General features: G+C 59.9%; 1 protein-coding gene across 1 annotated transcript in view; it reads left to right on the top strand.

The window, feature by feature from the left end:
* Positions 1 to 23,871, top strand: part of AJAP1 (adherens junctions associated protein 1) — a 38,781-nt gene that overhangs the window by 3,848 nt on the left and 11,062 nt on the right. The window contains exon 2 of the mRNA XM_063353862.1: positions 13,353 to 14,029. Within this exon, the coding sequence (XP_063209932.1) occupies positions 13,353 to 14,029 (677 nt within the window). The remainder of the gene's footprint in view (positions 1 to 13,352; positions 14,030 to 23,871) is intronic.

The raw sequence follows: 23,871 nt of genomic DNA, 5'->3' as shown, positions 1-23,871 counted from the left end.
TCCTTCTCGTGAAGGGCTGGTGGTGACGAAGTGGGTTACAGCAAGTCAGGCCCAACAGAGGTTGGGTTTGAGCCCAAAACTCTTCTGCTGGGGCGGCTCTTGGAAGCCCTAAGTGTGTTGGGCGGGATCCTGGAGGAGGATGGAGCCGCCTCGTTGGCGCTTTCACCCCCTCATTTAAAACAAACGGATTTTCCCTCCCTTCCTCCCTCCGATGCCGGTGGTACCACGGGGAGGGGGTTCCCTGGCCAAGCCCAGCGACCTGGTGGCCACTGTGGTTTTTCTGGGGGATGCTCCCCAAGCTGCCGCTCGGGCCCTTCTTCGCCTTGGGTACATGGTTTTCATCAGGGTGAATTTTTTTCACTGGAATAATGTAAAACTCCGAACCCGAACTGCCTCCTTAAAAATGGAATTTGAGTTGATATGAATATTTCCTGTGGCTCTTCTTACCGGGACCTGCACCTACAGACTTTGATAGCTTACATAATTTCCTGTGATGGAGATGTACTTCATCTAATTTCACTTTGAAATGCATTGATTAAATCAGAACTGCTGGGAGATTTAAACTGAGTCTCTGTGGCCTGAACTTAACTGTGGGAGGTTTACCTGCCTTCATCCTTCAACATTAATTTGGTTTTATGAGGATTCCTGGCGAAATGAGGTTTTGTCTGCCACTGAATTGCTACCGCTTTCGGGGTTTATCAGTTCCTTTCTCTGGCCTCGGCGGCTCTGCGAGGAGAAGCGATGCTAAAGCCTCCTTCAGCACGGCGTGGGATGCGCGGGGGGCCGCAGCGGGGACCCTGGGGCGGTTCTGCCCGGGCACCGTCTCTCTCCCGCTGCTCCGTGGGCGGTTGCCCGAGCTGGAGGCGGCAGGGCCGGGCGATGCTGCGGAGAAGCTCTCGCCCGGGGCTGCAGGGAGCGATGCTCCTGGGGCAGGACGGAGACCCGCAGCGGGAGCCCCAGGTGCAGGAGGATGTGTCCTTGTCCTCACTGCCCAGCGGTTCGGCCTTTCTGGTACCAAGCAACAGCGATAAAAGGACAAGAAACCCGGCTTGGCTGGAGGTGGATGAGCAGTTGCATGGGAAGAAGCAGGGACGGGGTCAGCGAGCGCCGCGGGGCAGGAGGACGGAGCACCCGCCGGGGACCAGCCCGAGGTCTGTCCCGGCAGAGCGAGGGAGGGCACGTCCCCAGCGAAGCCTTTGAGCCTGGCTCTGGTTTTCTGTCCGAGACCACTGACCACCTTTGGGCCAGCGCCCCACCAAGGTTGAGCAGCAGAGGCTTCCCCAGCCCTCCAGCTTTGCTGGCTCTCCTGGAGAATTCAAATGGACTTCAAAAAAATATATATATAAAAAAATGAAGCTCATCATTCATAAAGTGTTCATTTTCAACTCTGATCTGCAAGATGTCTCATTGTGACTTGGAAATGATGTGTAGGCAGGAGAGCTACTTTAACACGTGACGATTTTTGTTTGAATTTGCTCTGGAGGTCTCGCTCGGCAGCTCTGCTCTTCTGGGAACGTTGCCGCCTCCCCAGCGCCGCTGTGCCCGTTCTGCCGGTGGCCGCTGGCGCGTCCCGGTGGGCGATGCTGCCATCGAAGTCCGGCAGCATCCAGCTTGCCCGACCCTGCGCCGTGCTGTGGGGACCAGCAGCTGATCCCTGGGGAGCCCTGGCTGGGGCGGGTAATGAGAGCAACTCGCCGGTTCCTGGTGAAGGTGATGGCTGGGCACGAGCCTGGGCAGTGGATCCGCTGGTAGCCCTGGGCGAAGCCGTCCGCGGGACGAGGGCTGGCCGCTGCAGAGCGGCGAGGTGGGAGCGGCGAAGCTTTGCCCTGCCTGGCTGGGCTGCGAGTGCTGCAACCTCCGCTGGCTTCCCAGTACTGGCCCAGTGAATGTCAAGAACAACACCTTGTCCGGGAGCAGTGACGTGCTTCCTGCAAGAGAAACACAAGTTTGGACCCTGGAGGTGGAAAAACTGGAGGTCGTTGAAGTGCGTGTGCCCTAACGCAGGAGAACCGAGGGGACGGGGATGTGCTGGCGCAGGGACCCGCGGGGAGGGGGTGACCGTGTGCCTCAGGACACACACGGTCCAAGGGACTGTGCTGTTCCGTGTGGGAACGTGGTTTTGGGGAGTTTAGCTACAACCTCGCAGGGATCGGTTGCTCCCATCCGCAGGGGGCTTTGGCCGTGCCGCCTTCTCTGCAGCATCCCGGGATGCTGAGGAGAATCTCCTTGCGGCACCCGCTCCAGCCGTGGTTTATGGCACTATAAACGGGGGACGCGGCTGCGTGCCGCTGGCTGAGAAGCTGCGTGAGGCGGCGGTGGCTCGGTGCGGGAGGGCTGAGCGCTGGCCGCGCAGCCGAAGCGGTTGAGGCTCCGTTCGGAGCAAGCGGCGCTAATTGATGCTGCCACTTGGCTGCGTGTCGTTCAGGTTAAAGACGTGGCAAGGTCGGGGGGAGCCTAGGTTTCCCCCTCCCCGGGATTTACCCCCTGCCCCGGCGAGCCATCCCCGTCGCACGTGCAGCTTCCTCGGGGACGCATCCTACTAATTGCCGGAGTCCCGCGTCTGACCCCCGCTCCCGGTGCCAGCGATAGCATCTCCGTCTGCAGGACTGGCGTAATGAAGCGTCAGTTAATTGACATGGATTAGGACATCCACTTAAGTACCCACCGAAACGTGGGTGATTAATGCCGGGAGCCGAGGCCACGTGGCCGCCGTTCCCGCGGGAGCCGGCAGAAGCCGGAGCTGGGTTGAGCCCGCGGCAGCTGGGCGTCAGCAGAGAAAGCCTTGCCATTTCGGATGCTGGCAAGCGTTATTTTGAAAAGAGCTCCCAGGAAGAATAAACTCATTTTCTACAAGTAGTTGCCTTTCATGGGCTTTCTTATTAAGTTTTCTGTGGGAAGGATGAGGATGAGTTACTCAGCTTCTTGTTTCTCGGCTTCATGAGAGGCTCTCCGCTCCTTTAGCACCCTCCAAAGTGGAATATTCAGGGCTTATTCTGGGTTCCCGTCACAGCGACATACTCTCCGGCACAAGCAATTCGGCTGATTTTTAATGGATGAGGGCGGAAGTGTTTCTCGTGGGCAGTTTCTTGGCGATGTTCTGCTCAGACGTCCGATGGGAAGGGACGTTATTCCATGTTCTTCCCTTTCGTCCTTCCCGAGGTCGGGACCTGCGCGGCGCGAGGCTGCTGGCACGTGGGCCCGGCGCGGGGGGCGCTTGCAGGAAGGCGAGATGTCGCGGGAGGTGCAATAAACGGCAGAGATTTGCGAAAAGCAGCGAGGGATGCGGGAGGTCTGCTGTCGCCGCCGGTCTGCCTGGCAGAGACCTCCATCCCTCCTTTGGAGATAATGCTCTGGAAAGTTTAATCGCTCCCGCAAAGGGGATTTTTTTTTTTTTTTTTTTTTTTTATTTTTTAATAATGAGATGCAGAGCGCAGCGATATCTGACTCACTGGCAATTAGGCTCGGGAGGGTGTGTGCCCACAAACAGCGCAGTGTTTCTCCGGGTGCCGCTGGTGACTCACGCTCACCTCGATCCGGCAGGATTTGGCTCCCGCGGCTCCGGAGCTGCCAGGATGCCGTACCCACGACGGGGTGGCCGTGGCGGGGAGAACTGCTCTTCTCCACGCAGAAGAAACTGTTGGGTGCTAAAAGGGGATTTAAACCTCTGTATGAAAGGACGAAGAGTCTTTGCCCCGGATTTGGTTCTCCCTGCCTCCGCTTTCTATTTTGGTTGGGCTTTTTCTGCATCTTTTTGGGCCGTTCCCGTGCCCGTGAAGCGTGTCCCGCCTGAGCCCTCCCCAGCAGCGGGGTGTCACCGTCCGGGCCGTGGGGTGCCATGGGGTGCCCTGCACTGTGCTCCCCTCCCTCAGCCCGGCTCTCCTGCTTGGCTTTCTCCAGGCTTCCCTATTGATGTTTCACACCTTCAAAGAGCGCTCTGCTGCTGCTATTTTTTTATTTTTTTCTTTTTTTTATTGCATTTCTTGCTCCATAAAAGCCATCTGTCTATCTGCCTGCTTTTAGAGGCGTTATTTCTCTCATCTTCTCCATTTCTGTGAGAGTTACTGGGCCTTTTGAAATCCTTTGCGCTTTCCCCGTGTGCGGGCGCTGAGGTTTCAGGGTAGGCTGGGCGTCCCTGGGCTGCCGGGGACTTCCCAGGAGAAAGCCGGGTTTGGATCTGGGATGCTCCAGTGGAATTGAGACCGGAGTCGGGGGGATTTCCCACCCATGGATGTGGACATCCATCCCTCGCCACGGCAGGGGGATGGCTTGGCCCTGTGCCGACCGTCCGGGCGTTCCCACCCGGGTCAATGCTTGTCGTCAGTCCCGGGAGAGGGCAGCTCTTTGGGAGAGCGTCATTAAAATCCCATTGGAAGATATTGTCTCCTTGGGTGTTTCCCACAGCGGTAGCGCTGTAGCGTTTCCCGTTGATGCGGATATCGCGGCGGGCGGAGCGGTGGACTCCAGCGCGCGGCTCCTGCGAAGCCGTATTGTGTTACAACAATGCGATGAACCCATTTTAATTATTTTGCTTTAAAGCTCATTAAGCTGCCGCTTTGTACGTACCGAGCTAACTTATCTTATTTTTTTAGATCAAAGCGTTTCCTGCGTACGTTGTAATGACACGCTTGAGCACATTAATTTAGAAAATAAGATAAGCGCCGGGGTTATTTACCGGTGAAGCGGCGGTGTTAAACAGTGGTGTCAGCAGCAGCTCGTACCCTGGTCTTCCTCTCTGCAGGTGCCCTCAGAGCCGCAGGGCAGGCTTGAAATAGCCGCTCTCTCTTCAAATCGCTGCGCCTTTGTGGTTATGGCCTTCAGAGGAGGAAAAGCCCTGCTCCAGCCTGGGGCCAGGCAGATTATCCCAATCCTGGTGTCTGTGCCCTCGGCTCCCGGCAGGGAGAGCCCTGCTCCTGACATCCCATGCCATCCCATGCCATCCCATCCCACACCCTTGTGCAGGCTGGAGAAGGAGACCTGATGGTCCTGCAGGAACGCAGCTGTGTCCACAAATGGGTTGTACGGGGGGTGGCAGAGGAAGAAAATCCACGAGCAAAGCAGGGGAACGAGCAACTCCTGCGTGTGTGGCCGCGGGGAAAGCTCACCTTCCACCCAGAGCCCGCGGCCGCATCGAGGAGCTGCTAAACCGAACCGTCATCCTTATTTATTCCGTAGAGCATTAGGGATGATCTCTAAGCTCCCGGTTTAGTGCTCTCGTACATATGTTGCAGTCCCCTCCCTCCAGCAGCTCGGGGTTTTTGCCTGGATTTGGAAAAAGGGGGAGGTGTTCCCCGCTCTGCTGGTGGGGGTGGGAGAGGGCAGCCCGGGTCGGTGTGAGCGAGGGAGCGATTTTGTGGCGCACACGAGGTGGTGGAATACACGAGGAGGTTTAGACAGAAGATAAAAAACACCCTAATTTCCTTAGGTTTGTGGGATTTTTTTAATATTGCCAAGAGCGGAGCTCAAGGCTGTGACTCTTCAATGAGTTTTTGGTGGATTTGTAAATCCGAGTAAAACTTCCCGGCAAGTTGTGGCTGAAGTGAAGCTGTTGCGGCCGCCTCATCCCCGGCGCTGCTGCAGGATTCGGGGCGGGGGGGACATGGGTGGGCTGAGCCGGCGGCAGGTGCCAGTTTGGGCTGGGAAGCCCAGCGCTTACAAACCCCCTTTATCCGGCGGGACAAAAGCCGAGTGTTCTTCCCGAGGGGCTGATGAAACGCCCCACTGTCCGGCCCTGCCGCAGTGTTTGCCGGGGGGGAGGTTTGCCGAGCGGCGATGGGGGGAAGCGGCGGCCGCGCTGAGCCTGACGGAGGGGATGCTCCAAGTGGTACCCGGGCGGTGGGGGCTGAGCCGTGTCCCCTGGCAAGCGCTTGGGGCGGTTTGTCGCCCGGCTGGGGCGGGAGGCAGCGTGGCCACCATCCCCTGCCCATAGCGCGTGGGCAGCGCAGGCAGCATGGGCAGCGCAGGCAGCATGGGCAGCACAGGCAGCGTGCCCAGGCCCTGCCTGTCGAGGGCTGGCAGCTGAAGCCACAGCCCGCTGGGTCTTCCTGGGGGAGCCAGACCGCGCCGGGAGCTCCTTCTGCCGGAGCGGCAGCCGGTGAATCACCGGGCGCCAGTTTTGCCCAGAAATTTGCCGAAGACGTTTCTTAGTCTGAAGGCGCATGCCGGTTTCTGGGCTTCCCACCTCTGGCGATTTTCAAATCCGATCTGAAATAGTCCCGCAAAAGCGGGGAAAACGCTCTGCAGCAGACGTTGCGTCGCCTTTAGAGCAAGTCGACCTGGGCTGGCGCCTTGGAGGACGTTTGCCCGCTGGCTGCCTTAGCCAGGCTCTCGCACTCGTCCTCAGGCTGGCTGCGGGCGCCGAGCGCCCTTTAGTCCTGTCGGCATCCTTCTAAATGTTTAGGAAATGCGGAATGACCTCGAAACCCAAGGTTGAAGTTTGGCTTGGCAGCGGCCAGGCACTTGGCCGCCGTGGAGCAAACCTGCGTTTGCCTTTGCAGCAATGCCCCGTTGCGCCCGTTTTCCGGGTTTTTCTCCTTTTTTTCCCCTCTTTCCCGCGTTGCTCCGCAAGACCGTGCCGGTCCTCGCAGTGTGGGGGGGTCGGGGGGGGCTTTGCCCTTTCCCTGCCAGGGGAAGGACGTGGCCCGGAGGAGAGCGGGGCTCTGCCGCGCCGGGTCTGCTCTCTGACAGCCTTGGCAGGGGCTGCGCCTACCGCATCAGCATATTGGCCATACCGCTGGGTATTAATTATGCCTTCCGCACTCCCGGCTATTCAAATGTTAAAATTGTTTATTTGCAGCTGGGTGAGCTCAAGACAGAGGCAGAAAAGCGAGCAGCTCCCCTCCGCCGCCCTCCTGCCCCCCTCTCCTCCGCGGGATGCAGCTCCCGGGGATGGATCCAGCTCGGCGTTTCTGTCCCGGGGAGGCCCCGCTGCTCCCCCAGCCCTGGCAGACCTTTCCCTGCCTCATTTTCCTGGGGAAACGGGCGCCGTCTGCCCGGCCGCGGAAGCGTGGTGGTGAGGATTCAGCCCGTTTCACCCTTTGCTGAGTTTCCTCCGTGATCAATCCCATCCCCTCTGCCGCGGGAAGCAGTGTCGGTTTAATTACTTGTGGAGAGAAGGGGGAGAGCAGAGGAACTTAGGACTTGTTTTAAATATCACTTTTATTACTAGGTAATCCTGAAGCTCAGTTCTGTAATATAGATAGGTAGTGATGTGGCACATGTAATTTACCTCGGTGCTACTGTGTGTCAGCTTTTGTGCCTTAATTCCCAGACCCGGCTTTAAAGAGCTCGGCAGCCATATTTTCTCAAATTTATAATTATCTCGGAAGAAGTCGTGGCTGCAGACGGTGCAGTGAATAGCAAGTTCCTGGTTCCCGCTGGGTCTGGGTTCAGAGCGACTTTTCCCAGGGTAAAACATCGCTTAGGAGAGAGGCGCAGGGCTCGGCGGCGCCCGCGGTCCTGCGTCCCCGCTGCCGGCGGGGTGGGATGCGGTGGGCATCCCGCTGGGTTGGTCCATGGGGTCTCCTGCCGGTTCCGTGACATAGCTCACCACGTGCCTTTTGGCACCCATCCGTGCCGCCCGCGCACGGGAACGTGCAGATTCCTTCCTCCCGGCCCCGGCGAGGGTCCCGTCCCGGCGGGAGCGACGCGGTGATGCTCATATTTCCATGGCGATGGCTGGTAGTGTCACAACAAAGGACAGTCGCTGCACTGCAGGGATCGTCGCACACGGGAGCGGGGCTGAGAGCGGCTGCGGCAGGGCCGGGGCTGCAGTCCCCACCTCGGCCAGGACACGCGATTGCGGGCCAAGTATCTGCCACCGCCGCTGAAACCTTCCCCTCCGCCTCTTGCTCCAGCGTGAAAGTCACCCGCCGAGGAGCAGCCGCCTCGCTCTTTGTCCGTACGAAGCCGGCGGGTTCCTGCACATGCTCCCATAACACGTCGTGCTCCGAATGCTTTTGTAGGACACGCAGCCACGCTGCCAAGGATGCTTTCCCAAGAGCGTGGCGCCCGCTTTCCCGCCGCATCTTGCCTGGGACCAGCATCGTCGCCCCATCCCTCCGGCCAGGGCTCCCGCTCCAGGAGTTCGCAGGAATATTTTTGTCTCGGTCTCGCTTGGCGTTTGGAGATATGAAACGCTCAGAGTTCGTAAATCATCCCAACAAGGACATAACCTTGATTCCCTGTGCAATACCAATAGATTACCTAACAGGAGGCATGAAATGGAAGAATGGCTCCATTTGTATAATTCTGCATTAAAAAACAGCCTATTCTGCATTTAGTGCTGGCTGTGAAGTGTCTCCACAGCCAGGGGAGAAAAGGGCCGGTGGTGGAGAGCAAACAAGTACCTTATGAAAGGGCCGTAAATAGGCCCCTGTTGCCGTTCCTCGCCTGGGGCTCGCACCGGGGGGAGCCTCAAAGGGAGGGGGGGGGTTTGTGCGGACCGAGCTGCTGGCGGTTTGTGTTCCGCAGTTCATCAGAGCCGCTCGGTGGCCACGATCCCAGTTAATTGCTGGTTCAGATTAGCCAGCCCCGGGGATTTCTGGGCGCGCAGCGGTCGCCTGGTTTTGCAGCCGCTGGATTAACCCGCGTCCTGCCCGCAGCGTCGGGGCTCGCCGACGCAGCCGCCGTCCTCCCGGGGTCCCCGGCGCCGGGGCAGAGGCGTTTCCCCCCGGCCACGAGCACCTCCTCTGCTGCACCCGCCGTGCTGGGTCTTCTGTTTCCCTTCCCACGTGTCTGCGAGTGCCAACGGCCCATTTCCAAGGCAGCATCCCCCAGTGGCACTGGGCATCGCAGCCTCCGGAGCTGCGTGGATTAAAAACCCGGGCGTTGTGGGGAGGCGGCAGCTTCTCTGGAAGCTCTGGCTCTCGCCGGGACACAGCAGAGAGGGCGGGAGAAGTAGCCTGGCACAAGAGTGAGGTGGCACCGAGCCAGGGACCGGCACTGGGACGCCACCAGCCCTGGGCTCGGGTGGGGGTCTCGCTGCCATCGTGCTGCCGGACCCCGTGCCGCCACCGCTGCCTCTGCCCTGGGGGTGCTCATGCTGCCTCTGCGGGTAGAAATGCAAAATAACGTGCGTGGAGGGTGGCAGAAGAGGGATTTTTCCTCCGTTTGCCCTGACTGCTCTCATCTTTTGTCTGTCCATCACTTTTCCTATGGATTTCCATCCGACTTCCACGCCGCGCCGCTCTGCCAGCGCACCCAGCTCCGTCGTTTCCAAAGCACTGAGCAGCCCTCGGTGCTCCGTTTCGCTTTGGGCACGTGGTGTAGTCGATGCGAGCAGCACGTTGTGCTCGTGCCGTGGCGCCGGGGCCTTGCAGGGTCCGTGTCTGCGCGGCCGCAGCCCCGGAGCAATGGGCCCGGGTGATGCCGGGGGGGCGGCAGGTCTGGGTTCACGGCGGGACACGGGTCGAGGGCACCCGGGGCTGCCTTTCCCAGGCTGCCACTTCACCTGTTTATAAGGTGATCCCAGGACAGAGGTAATCTCGCCTTTCCAGCTCTGCAGCGATCGAGAGCACTAATTACCAGAGCGCCTCTCTTGCCTGGGCGTGCTCCTCAAAACGCTCGGGGGCTTCTGGCTGTGCATGAAGCTTCATCAGGGTGGAAGGGATTCGGTCATACCGGCTTTCCTGGTGGGAAGAGCCGTGTTGCTGCTGCCCGTGAGGCCGGAGGAGCCGGGCAGCATCGCCCCGTACCGGCCCTGGACATGGAAAAGCCCTGGCAGCATCTTCCCGACCAGCAGTGGGCACGGTGAGCTCGCGTCCTTCAGCCTCCTTCCAATTAATCTCTCTCTTAAGTGTCAGCTTCCCTCCTCTTCAAAGCAAACGGCTGCGTCTGAAAGGGTTTGGGGAAGGGTTTTCATCCTGGGGAGAGCTCTGAGCCGTGTCGCGCGCGGTGGGGAGGCTGCGGCGGCTCCGTCTGGAGCACCTTCGGCGCCCGTAACTCCATCGCCTTTGAAACAGACTGGCTCGGTTGGGCTCAGCAAAGCAACCCTGGAGCGCTTAACGCGCTCGATCCCTGTCATTATCTGGGTAGTTTCCTTGAAATCTGCTTTTGTGCTTCTCACCACGCGCAGGTAAATATTTGTGGGAGTCCCCGTAGTGTGCGCGGATGCGGCCGCCTCGCCAGCCGTTGAGCCGTGGGAGCGGATTGTGGTTCGCAGGAGCAAAGGCTTTGGATGAGGAGGGCGAGGAAGGGATTTCGTCTTCTCAAATATCTCCACTGCTCGTTTCTTTTTTTTTAACCCAATTTCAGAGTTTTGTTGAATTTTTCCTTGAGTTTGAGAAACTATTTGGGGATAACGCTCCCCTTCACCCCCAAGGTGGGAAAAGAAAGAGGATGAAAATTGCCCGTGCTCGCCCCGTCTCTCTTTGCAATGGGAAAGAAGTTGCGTGTGTGTGGTGGGGGAGTCCTGAATAACCAAACCCCTGATTTCCAGAGGGTTCAGCGAGCGGCACGTCCTGCCGACCCGCTGCATCGCCCCAGCCAGGGCCGGGTCCGTGCCCCGGCACCGAGGCAGGCGGGTGCTATGTGCGTGGCCGACCGATGCGTCCCCTTCCCTACGACAGAAGCCCCCCTCTGAGGGCGGTTGGTGAGTTATCCCGTGCACTGAGGGCTGTGGAGGTTCCTCTGGGCTCTGCTCTCTGGCCGGTGGGACGCAGCTGGTGCAGTTGGAGGCGGGTTTGTGCCGTTTGATGTCTCAGCAAAGCCCAGGCGTCCTCCCAGCAGCGGTGACTCCGCTCCTGCCTCCCGCGAGGCGAGCAGATGCTCTCCTGCCTGTTTTGGCGATGGGGAGCGGAGGCGTGGGGAGCCCCCAGGGACAGCGTGCCTTTGGGGGGCCAGCCTGGGTTTGTTTGGGGCAAGAAGAAGGTGGCAGGACCTCCGGGCTGGCCATGTCCCCACTCCCTGGGCCGCCCTTGGGACACGTCTCCCTGGGTGCCCGCTTTGTCGGGGTGCTCAGGGGTGGCAGGGGGAGGGAAGGGGGGGGTCCTGGGGCAGCTTCGGGGCTCCTGGGTACCACCAGCCCCGCCACGCGCTGCCGCATCCCCGCCGCCGCGCCCAGCACATCGCGCCGCGTTGCCTAGACAACGGCAACTCCTACACGCTGCTATTTATTCTGAAGGACACTTGCTCTTATCTGTCGTTTGCAAAGCCCTCAAAAGATTGCATGCCACTCAGAATTCCTCCGAGGTAACCGGACTCGCCGCTCCCGTCCCTAAAGCCGCCTCCTGGGGACGTGCCAGCCAGCGGGGTGGCCGGGAGGACGCGCCTTGGGTGACAGCCCCGTGGCTGATATGGCTGGAAGGGACGCAGGCGGGAGGGTGACCCCCGCCGTCCCTGGGGCAGGACGGGGAGCTGCCGGGGGCTCCGCCTGCCTTCAGCTGCCCCGTGCGAGCTGCGGGCGTCCCCCACCGTGTCCCTTCCCATCCCCAGAGGCTCCGACCTGGGGTGCGATGCCAGGAGCCAGGGACACCCCTGTCTGGGGGTGTCACCAGGGCACAGCCTTCCTGCTGTGGTGGTCTGACGCTGGGGGCTGTGCCTTGCGGTTGTTGCATTTTCCCCCGCGTCCCCCCGGTGCGGCAGGGAGCAAGGCAGCGATGCTCGGGCACGTCCCACGCGGGAGCAAACCCCCCTGAGCTGGGGCAGCCTGAGCTTGAGAACGTCACCAGCAAGCAGGAGGCAGCGGGAAGAAAAAAAATGGGAATTTTGGGAAAAATCTGTTTTTCCTGCAAGCTCCAATCCCGAGTAGCGAGGACTGGCATTTTTGTCTTTTGGCAGCAGCTGGGCTGGGCCGGGCGCGTCTTCCCTCGCCTCCTGCGCCACGTGCGCCGCTGGCTCGCCGAGGGCCAGGACGGGGTCTGGGTGCCAGAGGTGGCCCCTGGGGCGAGCGTGGTGCCGGGGTGGTGCCCGGCACCTCTCCTTCCTTGCAAGGAGACATTTCAGATGACGTTAGGGAGCGGGGCAGAGGCTGACATGGAGCCTGACGCGCCGCTGGAGTGAACGTGAGCCTTGCGAAGGCGAGTCGGTGTTCCGCGCTCCCGCTGGAAGCCCGAGCTCCGGACTCCTCACCGGGGTGCTGCCTGCGGCAGCGCCGATGCTCGGCAGGTGGGGGATGCTCTCGGTGCTGCCCCCGCGGCACCGCCACCGCTCTGCCAGCCTCTAAAAAAGAAAACCCCACCGACAACATGTTTTGGGTGGTTGGGGTTTTTTGCAGCCTTGAAATCCTTCCTCCCCCAGCCTGAACTATTTTGGTTTATGTTGTCTGTTTCTGGCTCTTCCCTTTCTCCTTCTGCGTGCTTTCCCTGCGTCGCCTTGTTCCTCCCCAAAATAAATGCTGTTACGCTTTGAAAAAATACCCAATTAGGAAAAAAAAAAAAAAAAAAGAGATCCTCTGAGCAGAAAAAGACTGTGCCTGGGAGTATCCAGGTCAGCTCCTTTAGCTTCATTTGCTCACGCATGGAGGGAGTGTACAAATGCTTCTGTCAACCAGATGCACATTTTGTTGTGCTACCAAGGACTTTACGGGGCGCAGCGCTGCGGAGGATTAGTCTATTTAGCCATATAAAGCTCTCATTAACTCCTGCTGAGTTCGACAAAAGTCTTTCTTGTGTAAAAGCTGAATAAAATGGTGTAAAGATTTTGGGCTTTGGCCTAATGATTTTTTTTTTTTCCCCCTAAAAAAAAAACCCAAAAACTCCAACAAGAAAAATTTGTGTATCGGGCGTTTTCTTACCGTGAAGCGCTGTGCTTTATGTGGGGTCGCATCTCAGGGGAAGATGCGAGTGGGGCAGGACCTTGCAAGGTGCGATGCCACGGAGGAAGGGAGAGGCTTTGGTGTGACCTGACCTGGTGGAGGCACGTCACATCAAGGCAAAATTGTAAATACGGAGCCTGCTGACAGTGCAGCGTGATTTCGGAAAGCTGGGGCCGGGGGCCGGGGTCCCCAATGCCCTGGTGACATGGAGACGCGGAGCAAAGGCTCTCGCTGCTGGCTGCTCCTGCCACCCGCAGTAGATATTTCATCTAAAAGGGCCGAGTTTGGGTAGCACAGACACTGGCACTTCGCAGAAAAACCCGTCCTCGAGGCATTCATGGCAGTCGCGGATCAACTGAGAAGCAGCAAAGTCCTGGTTTTGGATGGGGGTCCTTGTTCTGCCCCCTTTGTGGTGATGGGTTGGCGGTGGGGGCTGCGGGGCACCCTGCGGTGCCGTTTTGGGGGACCCTGTTGGGAGCACGGGGGGAGGACGATGGCACGGCTTGCCCGTGCTGCCGGGGGGGGTGTTTCGGGTGGCCGGGCTTGGGGAGCCCGTGTGTTGCCCCTCTGCCTTTCTAACACGGTCGCTGTCTGTCCGCAGGTCAGGTTGCCCGCTCGGAAGCCATGCTTGGATTTTAATAGCCATGTTCCACCTAGCCATGGACCTCGCCAGCTGCCAGCCCCCTGCCAGCGGGGCCGGGGGGAGGCTGTCGCCGCGGCCGGCGCTCCGGCACAGACTGTCCCGCGGCGCGCTGTGGGGCGCGGGGAGCGGGGAGGAGCTGCGGCGCCCCGGCCCCCCCTGGACCTGCGCCCCCGCGACCCCCCCGCAGAGACCCCGCTCCCGCCGGCCGCCCCCCGCCGCCCCGCTGCCCGCCGGCCGCTCCCCGCGACGGCCCCGCTCCCGGAGGGGCCGGCGGCACCTGCGCGGCCGCGGCTTTGCCCCACGGGACGGGCGTCCCACGGCGCTGCCCGAGGTCATCGTCTGGGGCCCCACGGGCGAGGAGGACTCCCTGGAGAGCAGCACGCTGCCCGGCGCCTTCGCCACCACCACCGCCACCACCACCGCCGCCGCCGCCACCACCACCACCACCACCACCACTGCTGCCACCACTGCCGCCGCCACGCCGCCCCGCGCGCCCCCCAGCACCCCGGCGCCCGCCCCCGGCGGCGACGCGCCCCGCAGCAGCCCCGGCCGCACCAGCACCGCCGAGCCGGCCGCCGGGCACAGCAGCGGGGGCAAGGATGCTCGCCCACCCCGCGGACTGGGAGACAGCACAGGTAGGGGCTGCCGGGGGGCCGGGGCGGCCGTCGGGAGGGCTGGGGGGTCCTGGGACGGAGCGGTGACTGCGGCACGAGTTTCCCCGGTGGCGGCGTTGCCCGGGACTGGAAAAAAGCGTGTGATGTTGAACGAGAGCGCTCGGGAGGCGAGCGGCAGCTCTGATTCATCGCGTTTATCGGAGGTGTTTTCCAGTGGCTCGCTGTGTTTTTCCCATTAGCAGCATCCATCCGTCCCAGCTCCCCTCATCGTATTTAGCGCGGCGCTCGGGCAGGGCGGTGCGTTCCCCCAGCGCCGTCTGCGGCGTGGACATGGATGGGAAAGCTGCTTCCCATTTATTTCAAATTATATTTGTTATTGCTAGTATTAAACTGTGGGGTACCGTTGTATAGTTTACAGAATTTATTCACTGCGCATCGACTGCTTTTAGCCCACAGTGATTTTCTAGTTGAATCAAAAAAGAATTTTAAGGCCTAATCTTAATCCCAATTAGTTTATCTAGCCTGCCCTGCTTGGCGGCAAGAGACAAGCCAACCATAATGTTGTCCCTGTCTTAAAGGAGTTATTTATAGCGGCAAAAAAAATCCCAACCTACACACCTTTTGAAAACACGCTGGAATTGGCTGGGTAAATTAGCGAGGGAGTGTCGATAACGACTGCCGGCGTGAGCTGCACGCTGCGTCACACGTGGGATGAGATCTTCAGCCTTATCTCCCCAGACCCGTCACGGTCGTCGCCTCCGGCCTCGGTGGCATCGTGGGGTCTGGTGGGAGCTGGCTGCGGCAGCCCGTTGGCCGGCTCCGTTTGCGGCACGTGGGAGGATGGCCCCGGGCATGTGCTGTGGATGATTAGTGGGACGCCTCGTTTAGGCGAGGATGAGCCAGTGATGCTGCCCGCGTTCCTGATGGTGATGCTGCCCACGTTCCCGCCCGTGCTGCCCGCCTTCCCGACGCTGCTCTGTCGCCGCTGCCATCCCCAGCCGGCAGAGCCACAGCCGCCGCCGTCCCCGTCAGCATCCCGAGGGGCCACGGCTTTAATCTGCCGGTTCTTAGCTCTCATTAGGGGCTTTTTCCGGGATGGGAGTTTTTGCTAATTAGCTTCTTTTTGCCGAGTGGTGAATACGATAAACTCCTTCCCGGGGCTAAAGGACCTTTTTAATTTTGGCCCGTCCACCCTAAATTGAAAAGCGCCTGAGCTCCAGATCCGCTTTTCCTGACGGTGACGGGTGCCCGGGAGATCCCCGGCACGCTCCCGGCGGGTCGTGCCGAGCCCCTGCAGCTCCTGGGGACCAGCGTGCCGGGAGCCCAGCCGTCCCAAAGCACCGGCCGAGCCCGCGCCGAAGTTGCTGGCGATGCGCCCGTGCCAGGCTGTGCATTTCTCACGCCCGGCTCCTCTCTGTTGTATAAGCCTTAGCGGCTGGAAGCGTTTGTTCTCTGCTGGGAAAAACATATGGCTACAAATGAGGATGAGGTAACTCGTCTGTACTTCTTATTTGCCTCAGCGAGCATCGCAAGCCCTCGTCCTGCGCGGCGCCGCGGTGCTGGGAGGCTGGGCAGGGAGGATGCTGCTCGCCCGGCTTGCGGTCCCTCAGCTCAGCCCGGCAGCAGCCCACGGTCAGGGTGGTCCCCAAGGGAGCTGGGGCCACCCCCAGCGCTGGCAGAGTCACCCCAGGGCTCCTGCGCTCCCCGGCGCGTCATGGCACCGCCATTCCCAATGGATTGGGTGGTGCTGTGGGGCTAACGAAGGTCCTGCATTCCCCGCCATGCCCTCGCTTCCCTCCGGGCATGGCTGGAGAAGGACTTGCTTCTGGGTGCCTGGGTCTCGCTCCTGGGCGCCCAGTGATGCTGGGGGACCATGGGGGTCCCCGGGGCACACGTGGGATGGGGGCACTTCAGCAGAGGCAGCGGCACTCGCTTGGGTGGGCCTGAAAGCGATCCCGCTCAGGGAGATCTTCCTCTTGCCCGGCTCCTCCGCGCTGGAAAACGAGAGGGGGGAAAAAAAAGCCAGAAACGACGTCTCCGTGAGTCACGAGCAGCAAAAACAAGCCTAAAAAAGATAGCAGATACTCTGCGGGTGGGCAGGAGGGAAGGCAGACGGGTGGTCGCTTGCAGCGCCCAGAAAGACGGGGGGGAGCTGGTGGGTGCCGCCGGCGGGGGGGTGCTGTGGGTAACCCCCAGCCCAGGTGTGTTTGTCCCGGTGCCACCTCTGCCCGCCCGGCGCCTGGCGGAGTGCTGATGGCAGTCAGATGGGGACGCAATATGTTCACCCAGGCGTAGTTTATGCTTATGCTTTTCAAAAACGTGCTTCCTTTTTTCGGGGGCTGTCATAATCATTTTTACGGTGGAGCACAGGAAGAGAGAAATAATTAAAACTCCAGCGTGCTGCAAGAGGCGAGGGCTGGAAGGGGCCTGATGCTGCCCGTGCGGGCTGGGCTCTGCCGCCCAGGCAGAGCATCCTCCTGTACCGCGGGCTCAGCCAAAATAAAGAAGAAAAGAGGAGAATGAATCAGAGACTGTCAGGGCGAAGGCATGAATTGCGCTGGCTGGGTTGTCTGAGGCTCTCCTTTCAGTATTATTAGAATAAAGCCGTCTTTAATTAAACCTTTAAGTGCTTTATAAGGCAGAAGACTTTATGTGTCGTCTGCTGCTCTTAATGGTGGTTTGATCGCCGGTACGCAGCGCGGTTGGCGTGGTGCTGTGCGAGCAGCGTGCTGGGGGGGAGCGGGGCTGCAGGGGCACCCCCCAGGCACTCCATCCCTAGGGATGGGGGTCGGGATCGCCGTCTGGGGGGCTCCTGGGTGGAGGCGAGGGGCTGTGTGGGTGTTGGCACGGGCACTGCCGTGCCGAAGCTCCATCCCACCCTCCGCTCCATCCCTGCTGCCGGCCAGGAGCGTATCGGGAATAAATAATAATAGAGAGACATTCTCTTCCCCGCTGGGGGGGTGACTCTGCCTTCAGAAAGGGGGTTCAGGAGAGGGGGCCGCTGGATGCGAGGAGATAGCGGATGCAAAAGGCTTCAAAGGAATTAATTAAAGATAAAATGTGTTTAAAAGAAGACCCCGGGCGGTCGGGATGGAGCCGCCGCTTTGATCTGCCGTGCCAGGGCATGGGGAGCCGCCGCTACGGGGGGCCGGAGAGGAGGGAATGGGGCTGGACGGCATCCCCGGGGCCAGCACCCCCCGTCGCCTGTCCCCCAGGGTCCCGAAGGATCCCGTGTGGGGCCGTGCGTCGGCTGCGGTGTTCCCTGAGGATGGAGAAGGATGGCTGAAGCAGGGGGTGAGCGCGGCCGTGAGCTGAGCTCTCTCCGGCGAGGGAGAGGGACTCGTTTCTCCCCGGGATTAGCAGATGCCGTGCGTGCCTGTGTGCCTTCACCCACGTGTGTCTAAACGAGCCAGAAACGCTCCTCTGCTGCTCTCAGAAGTATTTATTGCTCGGTGATATTTGCTGTAACACCTGAGAAGATAAGTCTCAGTGTCTTTAGCATAAGCCTCTAGGATCTTCGTTCTTGGCAAGGATATTTCTCAGCAGCAGCAGCAGGATATTCTCCTCCTTTCATCAGCCCAACGCAAAATACCAGGAGGTTTCCAGGAACCTTGGTGGTGTTTTTTCTGCTGAAGAGCTGCATTTTCACTTCAGGATGAGTAATGCTCGCCTGGGCTGGGTTTCGGAGCTGATTGCCCTGATTTACCGAGTGGAAAACCAAGGGGCTTTGCCAGCCCGAGCTCTGCTTTGGAGGCCGGAGGGGGGCTCGGAGGAGCAGCCCCGCGGCAGGTTCCCAGCCGATGAACCGGCTTTGCGCCGGAGCGAGGTTTTTCACGAAGACTCCTGCCATATCTCCTCCCCTCTATCTAACCCTTCTGTTTTTAGTAAATTACTTTTCTTACAAGCTATTAAGTGGCGGTAGGGTTCGTGTTACGGCGAAGTCTGGCTGATCCCCCCCGGGAGAGGCCGTTTGTGGCTGGGGTTGCAGCAGAACGGCCACACAACGCTCCTGATTGAATTTTTCTGTCGGAAAGCAGCTTTATCGACTGGATGAAGCTTTCGGGGGTGAGATGCGTTTTCTGACGGCTGGGGAAGCTGTAAGGCCTCCTGAGTCCAGCCGGGTTTCCCCTGCCCCTCCGCGAAGCTCGGGAGCAGGCGGAGGTGTGCCGGTGCCTGGGGTGTGCGGGAGCCGAGGAAGGCATGGGGACGGGATGCTGAGCCCCACATGGCAGGTGGGGTCCCCCCGAGCGGAGCAGAGGGGCAGAATCCCCCCCTCGCCCTGCTGCCCACGCTGCCGGGGATGCAGCCCAGGCTGCGGGGGGTTTCTGGGCTGCCAGTGCACGTTGCTGGTTCTTCTTGAGCTTCTCACCCCCCAACACCCCCAAATCCTTCTCCTCAGGGCTGCTCTCCAGCCATTCTCCGCCCAGCCTGGATTTGTGCTTGGCGTTGCCCTGACCCAGGTGCAGGACCCTGCACTTGGCCTGGTTGAACTTCATGAGGTTGGCACGGGCCCACCTCAAGCCTCTCCCGGTCCCTCTGGATGGCATCCCTTCCCTTGGTGTCATCGGCAAACTTGCTGAGGGTGCACTCGATCCCGTTGTCCATGTCGCCAACAAAGATGTTAAACAGCACCGGTCCCAGTACCAATCCCTGAGGAACGCCACTCGGCACTGGTCGCCGCTTGGACATTGAGCCGTTGAAGAAAACTCTTTGAGCGTGACCATGGCCAGGAACAATCGCCACGGCAACTATTCCATCTGTGTTTTCATCGTTTCCCTCTCTGTAAGCTCTTCAGCCGCTCCCAGAAGCCGGTTTCTTTTCAATGCTCGTTACCGGGAGCCCGTTTGGGATGGTCTCTGCCTGGCTAGAGGCGACACTTTGGTTGAGGAGCGAGAGGGAGAGGCGTTAGGGCCTGACCCTGCACGTGCCGGTCCTGCTGTCCTGGCTTATTTAGGAGATTTACCCTCTTTTGGCATTCGGAGTCAAACTGGGAGCTGCGGGAAGGCGAAGGGGAAAGGACCAAGGCAGGAATCCCGTGCGCGGGCATGGGCTCGGGGGCTCCGTTGCTGCCCTCCTGGCCAGGGCGTAGCAGGTATCCGGGGCCTCTCTTGGTTTCCTACCGCTAAGGGTGACTCAAGATTATACTCTGCAAAATGAAATGGAGCTGTTTTTTCCTTTTTTAATTTTATGCAGCTTAGAGGCCTTGACGGGGGTCTTCAAAGAGTTGCGGCTCGTAGCTGTTTTTATTGGGAAAATGAAAAATACGGTCTCCCTAACCAGAGCTGTTGAAATAAAGGCCTTGGGGGATAGAGGTTCTCTTTGTTTTTAATTAAGAGCTTATATCTCCTGTTCGCTGCCATTGCGCACTTCTGCAGTAGCAAGACATTAGTCTCGAATGGATTTTCTCATGGAATTAATTCTGTTGATGCAGAGCTGTCCGGGAGCCGTTTCAAAAGGTGGCCAGAAAGGCCAAAACCCAGCACTTTCATCTCGGTGGCAAATATATGGTCTTTAAAATAACATTAAAAAAAAATATCCCTGGCGTTTGCTTGCTTTGAGAAAATCGGGTTTTTCCTTGGACTTGGGGAATTTGGAGTCGCGTTTTGCGGGTTTTTGCCCGGCCGGTGCCCGTGGGGATGCTGGGGCTGGGTCCCGCCGCCGGAGGGGACAACGAGTCCCCGGCGAGAGCGGAGCGCGCTCGGACGGCGCGAGAGTGGAAAATCCCAGCAATATTTCAGCATTTCCAAAGGTTCAAAGAGCGCTTTTGAAGAGCTTTCCCTCCTGGCAGGCGACACATTAAATTCTGCTGCACTAGCAGAAGCGCAGGGGTTTGGACACACTTTCAATTCCATTAAATACTTCTCCTGTAATTACCCTCCAGTTAAATGGTCACTGCGTCAAATTGCCTAGTAAAAGCCTTGTAAGAGGGAGCCGCTCGCAGCCCCTCGCAGAGATGAGGCATTTCCAGCTGCCGGGGCCGGGGCGGGCGATCCCTCCCCATCCCAGGAACCAGCCTCTGCCCTTCCCGCGGCCTGGTTCCTCGCTGGTTATTAACGTGTAATTAAGTGACCGCCGGGCCCTGTAACTTGCTGGGATCGGAGCTTTGCCGTGGGATGTGTTGGCCGCGGAGATGAGCCAACAAACCTGAGCCATGGTAATTCCTTCCTCCGGCTCCTTCCCTGCCGCCTGCCCCACGTCTGGGGGGCACAGGCTTTCCCTGAGAGTTACAGGCTCGGCAGGCGGCTTCCTGCGCCCGAGGAGGAGGAGGGTAATTTTGCTTTATGAGCTATTGATTTTATCCTCCAGGTCCCTCTCCTCCAGACAGATTGGGCTCCTAGGGCCGTGTTTGAAATAATGCTTTGCTCTCCGCAGCCATCTCTCTTTCATCTCGCCTCTCCCCCCCCGGTGGTGCGCGTCCCTCGCGGGATGTTCCCCTCTCCCAGGATGCTCCATCCGTTAACACCTCCTCTTGCAGATCGGATATTTCTGTTCGATTGTACTCCGTATGGTTCTATGTATTTCTTTGAAGGCCTAGAGGAAAGGATCTGATGTATTTGCAAAGTCAGAATGGAGACCTGTTAGTCTTTTTGCAGTGTAGCTGGGTAGCTGTAGGGCTTCCCAGGGAATCATCCCAGCTACCATCCAGTGCCTTTCCCTCTTTCCATCACTGCCGTGGTTAACGCGGTTGGGAAAAACATTTCCCATCCCCTTGAAATCCCCCCGGGCTCTGGTGCAGAATTAATATGCGATGCAAAGGAACTTTCTTCTGTGCCGGTACATATGGCAACTTATGTATGTGATGGAGTCTAAAATTATCCAACCCTTCTTAAAATCCATGTGTCCTGCTCCCAAGAGCTGCCATCCTTCCCAGCGCTCAGCCACCTGCAATCTGTTCTGCCTGCGCGTTTCCCATTATGTAAGTGCAAGGATTAATTGCATCGTTAGGTCCTCCCGTGTCCCTGCCGCCGCTCCCGTCGTTGCAGAAGGTCTCATTTCTGACGCCGCTTCTGTTTTCAAAGGAATCGGGCACTGGGCTGGGTTTTATTTTATTTTTAGAGTCTTTCCTTTTATCTTTTTCGGCGGTGTCCCACTGGGAGCTGCTCCAAGATTGACGGGAAGGATGCGACTGGGGTGGGCGTCCAAAGGCACCGAAGCACCGGGGTGGGCGCCGGCGGGGGATTGGGGGCTGCCCCCCTCGGGTCTGTCGGGACATGGCTCCTGTCACGACAGCCGTCCTCCAGGGACCCGAAGCGCAGGGCCAGAAGTCATTTTCCGTGCCTTGCCTTCGGCCGGTGGGCTGCCGGGGGGAGGTGGGAAGCCTTGTGGCATTTTCTCCCTGAATTCCCATGGGAAATGAAAGCCGGGGGCAGAGCAGCCGAGGAGCCGTAGTGTGGCTGTGGCTCCCCAGTCTCTCCTGGGTGCTGGGTGTCGCTTCGGAGCCCCCGCAGCCCGCAGAGCCATCAACGGGTTCTGCAAAGCCCTGCCAGGTCTGCTCCCCGGGGGCACGAAGCCCATCGGCTGCTCCCTGGCGTCAGACCCCCCGGAGCTGGAGTTGGGGGACGGGTCCCCCCGTCCTCTGCCACCGCCGTCCCCAGCCCCGGCGTTCGCCTGCCCCGACCCGCTCTTTTTTCTGGCAGCTGCTGGTGCCAGCCGCTCTCCCGAGGAGCCTTGTCACAGCCTGTATGAACCAATTGAAGTGTAATTGGGAGTAAATGGAGGAAATGGGTCATTTGCAAAACAGGTGCTTGAGTCGAGGGAGAAAAATAACCCTGACGCATCCCATCGCATCCCATCCCGCTGCGCTCGGCGTCGCCGGGGCACAGGAGGGGGAGCAGCCGTCCGTCTGTCCGTCCCATGGCTCCCTGGGGAGGGAGCCTGCGCCGGGGAGCAGAGGAAGAGCCCCAAAACACGCGGGGTTTGCAGCGTTCTGCACCTCTCTCTGTTCTGGTGGGGCTCTTGCCTTCTGCTGGCTCGGCGCTGGGAGTGTGCCAGGATCCAAAGTCGGCATTCCAGAAGTGCTGGCCTTTGGCAAGTTATTTCTCCTCGGTCCTGCCTCTAGAAAACCCCTTCCCTGGCGATGTCCGTGGTGGCTGACATCTGCCACCGCCTCCCGCTCCAGACCACGTCCTGTCCTTAAAGCCAGCTGGGATCCCTGCTCTTTTCTCCAGCCCTTCTCCCAGATCTCCCCCAGAGCGTGTCGGCTGGCAAAGCACAATAATGACTAGAAGGTGGTGGGTACGTGCTTCCTTCCAGAAACCCTTCTGCTCTTATGTTGGCGGTGAGTGCCATCGCTGCCCGCCCCTTCGCACCGCTCCTTCCCGAGCAGCTCCCTCCCGGCAGCCCGCTGTCGGCTCTGGAGCCGGGAGCGAATCCTTCCCCGCGAGCCATCGCTCCCCCAGTGCCTGGCACCGGGTGTGCTTTGGTGAATCAGACCTGCCGAAGGTGACCTTGGCTTTATTATATTAAACTGCCAAGACTCGCGCTTCCGAGCATTTGATTTACGCCCGGGATGCATCCTGGCAGCAAAGTCCATGGCGCTTCCTAAAAAGATGTCGCTGCTGACTGCTCGCGGTGCTCAAAATGTGGGGTTTTATGGGTCTCCGCATCCCGAGAAGGGATCCGCACCTCCTTCCCGGGGCTGCTGGCGGCAGCGAAGCCTGGCTCCTGCAGCCTGGGCAGCACGGTAACGCCGGTTGGTGGTGGATCCTGAGCAGGGATGCTCGGGCGGCGAGGTGTGGCGCTGAGGCAGGCGTGCTGCGAGCAGGGCTAATGAAAGCCAGGGCAGCCCTCGAGCCGTGGCGTGGTGCGTGCTTGTGCTCCCGAAAGCTGGGAGGCTGCTTTGGAGGGGGCCATCCAAAGGTGATGTCATCTCTTGCTGTGATGTCTTCATGTGATGTCATCTCCGCGTGCGCCTGCACTGAGCAGCTCCCATCTCCCCTCTCGGCAGCCTTGCACGGCTTTTCTCCCGCTCTTACCCAGGCCAGAAGCGTTTTCCGTCGTGTTTCTGGGGGTTGGATTTGGAGGTGCGTGGGCTGGGAGGCGTGGAACGCTGCACGCCTGGGAGGAGGCAGCTTGGTCCGGCTCCAGCAGCGATTCTCCTGGGATGAGTGCTGTCGGCAGCGTGGGCAGGGACCGAAACCCCCGGGGCGTGGGGGTGAGCAGGGGCAGGCGAGATCACAAGTTTCAAGGGAGTCAAAATTTTTGTCCTTCGAGAGAAGGCAGCGGAGCAGCCGGCACGATCCATGCGTTAAAATACCACCGATAAATCTCGTCTGGCCTAATTACCCGGCCTGGGGCTGGGGCTGCCGCTCAGAGTCTCGCACGAGCCTGCCGTGAGGATGTGTGTGCGTACGGCTGCTGCGGCCGGTTCACTGCCCTCCTCCTCCCCGACCTGCAGCTGGAGCAGCCCCGCCAGCATCCCTGTCTCCACCAGCATCCCTGGCTCTGCCGGCATCCCTGTCTCCAGCAGCATCCCCCTCTCCAGCAGCATCCCCGGCCCCACCAGCATCCCCATCTCTGCCAGCATCCCTGGCTCTGCCGACATTCCCGGGCCCATCAGCATCCCTGGCTCTGCCAACATTCCCGTCTCCGCCAGCATCCCTGTCTCCACCAGCATCCCTGGCTCTGCCGGCATCCCTGTCTCCAGCAGCATCCCCGGCCCCGACAGCATCCCCCTCTCCACCAGCATCCCCGGCCCCACCAGCATCCCCATCTCTGCCAGCATCCCTGGCTCTGCCGACATTCCTGGGCCCATCAGCATCCCTGGCTCTGCCGACATTCCCGTCTCCGCCAGCATCCCTGGTGCCGCCAGCATCCCCGTCTCCAGCTGAGCACGGCAGCCCTTGGGTGGGAAGAAGCAGCAA

The sequence above is a fragment of the Chroicocephalus ridibundus genome, chromosome 16 (genome assembly GCF_963924245.1).
Source record: "Chroicocephalus ridibundus chromosome 16, bChrRid1.1, whole genome shotgun sequence".
In the NCBI taxonomy this organism is placed as follows: Eukaryota; Metazoa; Chordata; class Aves; order Charadriiformes; family Laridae; genus Chroicocephalus; species Chroicocephalus ridibundus.
Note: the sequence above shows the minus strand (reverse complement) of the source record. Positions and strands in the feature narration are given on the sequence as shown.